This window comes from Symphalangus syndactylus, chromosome 7, assembly GCF_028878055.3.
Source record: "Symphalangus syndactylus isolate Jambi chromosome 7, NHGRI_mSymSyn1-v2.1_pri, whole genome shotgun sequence".
Classification (NCBI taxonomy): Eukaryota; Metazoa; Chordata; class Mammalia; order Primates; family Hylobatidae; genus Symphalangus; species Symphalangus syndactylus.
Window position 1 is genome coordinate 132,073,688 of NC_072429.2, and position 8,053 is coordinate 132,081,740.

Sequence of the window (8,053 nt, forward strand, 5' to 3'; positions counted from 1 at the left end):
TCTCAGCAGGACCTGTGAGGCCAGCGCCTTGGGGACTGTTTTCTGCCACCTGCACCAGCCCCCACCTGCCCTGGCTCACCTTGTACTCAGCCATATCCCGTGTCATTCCTTGCTCCATGCAGAGCACAGAGCCCACTCCGTGATGGCACAAGTGTTGAGTCGCTACCCACATGCCCTTCCTCGCCTCGTCCACTCACTAACCCTACTCATCTGTCCAAGCACAAGTCCACCGCGGCCTCCTCTCTCTCGGTTTCCATAAACTCCTTTCCATTTTCTTGCCTGGAATAAATGGTATTTCATTTCTCTCTCTTCTTATGGTAGTTGGTAAGTAATTCTATCACTTGATAGATACCTACCTATCGTACAACTCACAACGTTTCATTTTTGAAAAGCAGTGGCTGATCGCACTTTCTTGTTAGAATGTAAGCTCCTCAGCAGAACGGCCACCTTTTGAGCCTCAGCATCCATCCAGAGGACAGTGCACAGTAGGCATTCGGCAACTGTGGGTGGAGTAGGCTCTTAGTCCCAACACCCCTTTTCTAATTTGCCACCGTCCTCACTGGACGGCATTCAAATCCTGAAACTGAAACAAAAAGCATACACACACATACACACACACACACACACACACACACACACACACGCACACACACAGAGTCATCCGCAGAGCTCTGTGGCTGGTCAGTTCTTTCCACAGTCTGGTTAAATGTAAGCTTATCAACTTCAGCAACCTTAACTCTTCCTTGGGTGGCAACTTATAGTTTTTAAAGGAATTTACACCCACTTGATCTATGAGCATCCAATATACCATATGGGAGGCTGAACAGAGATGATTTACTGATAGGAAAACCAAGGCTCAGAGATTCAGCAGTGGAAGTGGGACTTGAACAGAGCTTGCCCAGCTTGGGCAGGTAGCTTTCCCAAGCCCAAAGTCTGCCTCTCCATGTGACAAGGAGAAGATTCAGATCTGGCCCTGGGCATAGAATGAGCAGCTGTCAGATAAGGGGCAAGTTCCACTGCAGTGTGATTGCCAAAAACAGCAGACGACAAGTGAAAGCTAAATGCCTCTAGGCTGACCATATACTGACACAGCTGCCACGGGTTTGGGCCTATGATTTTTCAGTGATCAGACACAGCGCGGAGCAACGAAGCCACACGAGCACACATGAACTGCCTACTCCAAGTCTGCGAGCACCGGGGCCACTCAGTTGAGTCTCTCCTTTTACCTTGTCAGACCCTGGCATGTTCTTCTGGATCTTCCTCTGTTGCTGCTGAATCCAAATCCCCTTTTCTTCCTCCACAGGGTCCTGGGACCCCCAGCCAGTGCCCAGATTCGCTCGTGGTCCTCGACTCCCAGATTCCCTCTTCAGAGGCTCCACTGTTTGTGCCTCCTCCAGATGTCCCTTAAACTGCTCAGAATAACTCCTGTATCCTGATAGACATCAGCTCGGCTAAGGAAAAAACAAAGCAGAAATCCTCATACACAACAGGCTCTCAAATTAAACAGATGGGATGGGCTGGAATGCCAGGCCTTTCCCCCAAAGCAGTGCTCTGTGGCCTTTCTAAGGTCGCAGACAGTGGTGGCCCGGAGCCGGATCATACAAGTTCATGAGAGCCGGTGATACACATTGCTTCCCAGCACCATGCTTAATGACATCACTTTGAAATTGGCTAAGGTGGGAGTATTTACACTGTAAAAATTGGCAAATATTACAAATAGGATTCCTTTCCCCCAGGGGGTCAATTATTAAATGTTTTTCTTTTTTTGAGACAGAGTATCACTTTGTCACCCAGACTGGCATGCAGTGGTACAATCGTGGCTCACTGCAGCCTCGACCTCCTGGGCTCAAGTGATCCTCCTGCCTCACTGCCCCCCAAGTAGCTGGGACTATAGGCACACGGCACCACATCCAGCTAATTTTTGTATTTTTTGTAGAGATGGGATTTTGTCATGTTGCCCAGGCTGGTTTTGAACTCCTGAGCTCAAGCAATCCACCTGCCTTGGCCTCCCAAAGTCCTGGGATTATAGCCATGAGCCATCACGCCCACCTGATTATTAAATATTTATCAGCACATGACTTTCTTGAGAATGTGATTGAGGACATGAAACATCTCTCAAGAGAGATCCACCTATATACTTCACAGCATTTTATGTGTAATTTTAGGGAACTTGTGGATCTCCAAAACCCTGCAGTGAGACCTCCCCAACCTCCCACAAGTTAGGGACTCCCACGCTTAAGCTTTCAGATGTCTCTCTCAGTTAATCAAAAAGGAAATGAGCCAGAAACTGGGTCAGAGAGATTAAAAATGTTTTATTGCTAAACCTCGTTCAGCATCTGAAATAAGCATAATTGTGTCACCATTTTACAGAGGAGGACACTCAGACCCAGAGACATTAGACAGCTTGTCCAAGATTGCACACTAGTCAGTGACTGAGCTGGGGTTTCAACAGAGCACTCTGGCCTTTAAAGTTTATTTCTGGGCCGGGCACGGTGGCTCAAGCCTGTAATCCCAGCACTTTGGGAGGCCGAGGTGGGCGGATCACGAGGTCAGGAGATCAAGACCATGGTGAAACCCCGTCTCTACTAAAAATACAAAAAAAAAATTAGCCGGGCGTGGTGGCGGGCGCCTGTAGTCCCAGCTACTTGGAGAGGCTGAGGCAGGAGAATGGCGTGAACCCGGGAGGTGGAGCTTGCAGTGAGCCGAGATAGCACCACTGCACTCCAGCCTGGGCGACAGAGCAAGACTCCGTCTCAAAAAATAAAAATAAAAAATAAAGTTTATTTCTGTTCACTAGAATACTTGGAATGCAGCTTCCTCTGGAGGAAACAGTAGACCAGGCTGTTGTGGTAGCAGTTATGCTCCCACAAAATGTCCAAGTCCTGAACCCTGAAACCTGTGAATATGTTACCTTCCATGGCAAAGGAACTTTGCAGGTGTGACTAAGGTTCAAGACCTTGAGATGGGAGCTTATCCTGCTAGGCTTGATTTAGTCACATGAGTGCTTTAAGCAGGGGAGTGTTCCAAAGAAATGCAGCATCGGAAGGACTTGGCCACTCTGAGGATGGAGGAGGGCGGTTCTGATCGGCAGCCTCTAGTGACTGGGAATGGCCCTCGGTTTGTAGCCAGCAGGAAAACGGGGGCCTGGGTCCTCTACCTCAAGGAACTGAATCCTCTACCTCAAGGAACTGAATCCTGCCACGAATCTGAATGGTCAAGAGAAGTATTCTCCCCAGAGCTTTCAGAAGGAACGCAGCCCACTCACTCTTTGATTTTAGTCCACTAAGACTAAACTCCAGACACTGTCAGATAGTAATTTGTGTTGTTTTAAGCCACTGAGTTTGTGGTAATTTCTTAGGGCAGCAACAGAGAATTAATACAGCCAGTTTTCCAGAAAGGCCTCCCGAGAAACAGGCTGTTGAACCTTTCATCCCACTGTGAGGAGAAGGACTAGGCCCCAGTGGGAGAAAGTCGGCCAGATATCCCTGGAGGAAGAAAGAGGAAGGGGCCCCTATTACCCCGGGCCTCCTGGCTTCTCTGTGGCTGCCGCAGAGGGAGTGTGGTGATTGAGACACAAGACAGCTTCAACAAGACTGGCAGTGGGGTATGACTCACCTTCCAGAAGCCAAAGGCAAAGTCCAGACCTCTCTTTGGGCAAAGCCCGATTCTTTACTATGCAGTGGTGAAATCCATCCTGCCTGTTCCACTCTGCCACTCTCCCTGGTTCCCAATGCTCACTCCACTCCATGGCCCATGTACCGGGCTCCTCAGCACCAGCTCCAGCCCGGGACATTCACACCACTGGACTGGCTTCCAAGTCATTATTCCCACCAGGATGCTGCTTCCTAGATATTTAATCCAGTCTAGCATGTATTTATTGAATAACTCCTACTTGCCAGGTACTGTGCTGGGCTGGGCTTCATGGATAAATGTCCTTGAAGAGTCATAAGAGTGTGAGTTGTATATGAACATGGGCTAGTGCAGAGAATGGGCTCAAATACAAGCTACTTTTATTATTGCTTTTTCAGTGACTAGAAGAACACCAATATCCAGTGATACCATAAGTATCATAGTTCGAATATGACCCAAAAATCATTGTGTTGGGAGGTTTCTCGCAGGCATTATTTCCAGAGACTTAAGTGTTCAGTGTTGGTCTCACTTTAGCAATAGACGTGCCATGGATCTGCCCCCAGGGGGCCACTGGACTAAATTTAGGCCAAGCCAAATCTCTACTCAACTAGGCACTAAACAGGATCCTTAGATATGATGTAAAGAAGGGAAAGTCTTGGTTTTAGAAGAAATATTTTTGTTTGTTTGTTTGTGTTTTTGAGTAGTTTACTTTTTCTTGACCTTTTGCTGCTGCTTTTCCTCTGTTTTCTCAGCCTGGAGTTGCTGGCGGATGTTCAGTTTGCCTTTGGGCTTCCCTTCTACCCAGCCTACGAGGGGCAGTTTTCTCTGGAGGAGAAGAGCCTGTCGCTGAAAATCATGCAGTACTTTTCCCACTTCATCAGATCGGGGTAATTTTGGGCCACTTGTTCAGAATTCTATCACTGTGCTTTTCCTCCCCCTTCCTTCAAGCAGAACACAAAGACCCAATTTGCATCGATGGACTCATCCTTTCCTCCATAGACATTATAATCACCAGCCACTGGCCTTCCTGTCTCAGTCACCCTCTCCTAGCCAAAATTGCTTTTGCATACATTAATCTTCCAGAAGAAAAGCTCTAATTATACCAGCTGCATTCAATGACTCTAGATCAGGGTTTCTCAAACCTTAGCGCTATTGACATTGGGGGCTGGATAAATCTTGGCTGCGTCCTGTGCATTGTTGGATGTTTAACAGCATCCTTGGCCTCTAGATGTCCACCAGATGCCAGTGGTGCCCACCTCAGCCCAGTTTTGAGAACGAAGCATGTCAAATGTCCCCTGGAGGGAAAACCACTTGGAGGAGAGCCACTCTCTCTCCACAGAGGGGAATACCAGTGCCTTGGGTTTTCAGCTTAAGTTGAAATGCTCAGGGCTCTCCTTTATTCACCTTGAGGCTCTTCCTCTTCCTCGCCTGCCTGTACTCCAGTCCAATGAAGTATACTCGCTGTCCCCACCTGCAGAGTTGGTTCCTGCTCTTTCCTCTTCATGGTAGTTTACCTGTTTCCTTTTATCTTTTTGCCTGATGTGAGTTGATTACCTAGAACTGTGCTAGGTTCCCTGGAAAGATAAAAAGGTGCAAAAGTCATGACCCAGCTACGAGTTACTAATAGTCTAAAAACATAAAAATGAACCATAATTCAAAGCAGGAGAAAATAAAGTTTTATGCAGTTTGTTATGGGAGTTGAGCAGAAAATCACATTTCTTCTAATTAGGGTTTTGAAAATATTTCACTGAGGAAGTCACATTTAAGCTGGGCCTTGGGGGATAAATAGAATATTTATATAAGCAAAGAAGAAGACGCTTCCAGGAAGGAGGTCTGGGCAAATGCAGCGGGGATGAGAGGACACACCTTATCTGGGAAATGCCAGGTGGCTGCAGGGCTGGTGTTTGGGCTACATGGCAGGACATGCCAGAAGATGGGCCTGGGCAGCAAATGTGGGAAGGAGCCTTTATCCGAACAGGTGTGATATCCCCTTTATGGGGGAGCTGGCCTACAGATTCACCCTCCTGCCCAGGCTTTGGACAAACAAGGACATTCCAAAGGCTAGCTATGGTGTCTAGATCTGAGGACATCAAGAAAGAGAAGAGCACAGTGATCTCCTGAACATTCACAAAGACAGAAGGGCAGCGCTAGGTCCTGGGTAATGCTACCAGTTCATGACCTCAACACCTTTCCTCACCCAGAAATGGCTTAGCTTTGCAGTGCAGTCAAGATCACAACCCCAGAAGCCAGATTTGGGGAGTTCACATGCAGCCTTGACACCTACAGATACATGAATTGTCCCTTGGATACCAAGTGCAAATGGGAAGTGATTCAGGTGATGAAAGGAAAGACAAATTTCCCTCATGGATATTTCTTTCTTCTCATTTTCCCAGAAATCCCAACTACCCTTATGAGTTCTCACGGAAAGTATCCACATTTGCAACCCCCTGGCCTGACTTTGTACCCCATGCTGGTGGAGAGAACTACAAGGAATTCAGTGAGCTGCTCCCCAATCGACAGGGCCTGAAGAAAGCCGATTGCTCCTTCTGGTCCAAGTACATCTCGTCTCTGAAGGCATCTGCAGGTAGCAAAGCCCTGGGACAAGTGGAGGGAGCTGGGTGTTGATCTCAGCATCTGCTGTGCTCGCTGCATGAGACCTGTGCTGCGTGCATTGGAGCCAAGGGGTCACCAATTGCACAATGTGTGCCAATGGCACAGCCCCTTCCTGTGAGTTGTTCATGGTCGGGGGAGCTCCACGTTGCCAAGGGCCTCCTGTTCTGATGTAGGGCTGGAAGGAAAAGAAAGAGAGGCACAGGAAGAGGGCAGTGGGGTGGCTAGGAGAGAAGGTCTGTGGGGGGTAGAATGGTGAACCAACATCAAGGCTTCCAGCCTAGAACATTGGTATGGGAAGAGAAGGGAGTGTCTTGAATCTCATCCTCACAGCCCTTGAAGGCCTAGATAGAAAATCTTGGAGAGGTAACTCTAGCCAGGGGAAAAGTGGGAATTTCTACCTCTTCCTGTTGCAGAGATGTTAAGGAGAGAAAATAAATCATAACAAAGGCGCTGGGAATAGACAGTAAACACAAGGCCCTTAGGAAGCTTTGGAATAGTGGGTGTGAGTGACACAACCTAGGGGATGGCCCTCAGCTTTCCTGGGGCCATGATGGAAACCTGTGTCTGAGTGAGCAGGAGCCCAGAGGAAGGAGGACTCACTCCTCCCTGGAGGCTCTGGGAAGGGTCCTCAGGAGAGGTGATGCTGGGCTGTGGTTTTTAGAATGACAGGAGTTTTTTAGGTACAGAGAAATTGGAGTGGGCCATTAAACAGGGAAGGGATCTTGTCCAGCTATAGTTTAGATTTTCAACGCTGCTTTTAGCTTCCAAGGCCAAGTGTCTGTCTGCTGACAACGAATCCAAGTACCATCGTACCCTTAGCATGTCCCTATAGCCAGGAGATGAATCTGGCACCTCAGCCAGTGGAAAGTTCCCTCTAAAGGGCATTAGCAAGAAATGCCAACTGGAGGCTGGGGTCTCTTTGGGACAAAAGGAAGGGACCAGAGAAGAGAAGTCCTAATCTGGCTTGGACCAACCTTCCTTGCCCCTCTGTTTCAGATGGAGCCAAGGGAGGGCAGTCAGCAGAGAGTCAAGAGGGGGAGTTGACGGCTGGATCTGGGCTAAGAGAAGATCTTCTAAGCCTCCAGGAACCAGGCTCTAAGAGCTACAGCAAGTGACCAGCCCCTGAGCTCCCCAAAAACCTCACCCGAGGCTGCCCACTATGGTCATCTTTTTCTCTAAAATAGCCACTTACCTTCAATAAAGTATCTACATGCAGTGAAGCATTGTTGACTCTAATATGTGAATCCAAGGCAATTCATGGGTAACACCAACTATATCTTAATAATCTTTCTAAGGTTTGAATCCCAGGCTGCTGTTTCCATTCAACAAATGTTTATGAGCATCTGTTATGCACCAGGCCCTGTGCTGGGTGCTGGAGAAATAAGGACTTTGCTCCTCCAGAAGGAGAGAATGCTGGGCAAACAATGACACAAAAAATGGGGATCCATCAAGAGCAGGCCCCAGGTGGCATAGTCCCACTTGAGTGGTAGAAAAGACTCACTCACAAAGGTTCCAGAGTGGAAGTAGAAGACCAACTGGAACGGGTGCAATGGTCCAGCAAGAAGCAATGCACTCTGAAGCAAGACAGTGAGGATGGAGCTGGGGCAAGAAACAGAGCCACAGGCCCTGGAGGAAGTAGAACTGATGGAACTTGATTAAATGTGAGAGGGGGTTGGTGCAAGGTGATAGAATTGCCCCAACTTTGGGATGATTTGGATTCCCAGATAAGCAATGTTCACCCTCCTAAGGGACACACGTTTAAGGCAAATATTCTGGTTAAAACGTTCTGTCTCTCCACCCCCTTTCACAC

At 48.2% G+C, this 8,053-nt stretch overlaps 1 protein-coding gene across 1 annotated transcript in view; it reads left to right on the forward strand.

The window, feature by feature from the left end:
• TG (thyroglobulin) overlaps window positions 1–7,463 on the forward strand; it is a 275,016-nt gene extending 267,553 nt beyond the window's left edge. The window contains exons 46-48 of the mRNA XM_055287302.1: window positions 4,383–4,517; window positions 6,024–6,214; window positions 7,240–7,463. Of these exons, the coding sequence (XP_055143277.1) occupies window positions 4,383–4,517; window positions 6,024–6,214; window positions 7,240–7,358 (445 nt within the window). The 3' untranslated portion in view covers window positions 7,359–7,463. The remainder of the gene's footprint in view (window positions 1–4,382; window positions 4,518–6,023; window positions 6,215–7,239) is intronic.
• The last annotated feature ends 590 nt before the right edge of the window (window positions 7,464–8,053 follow it).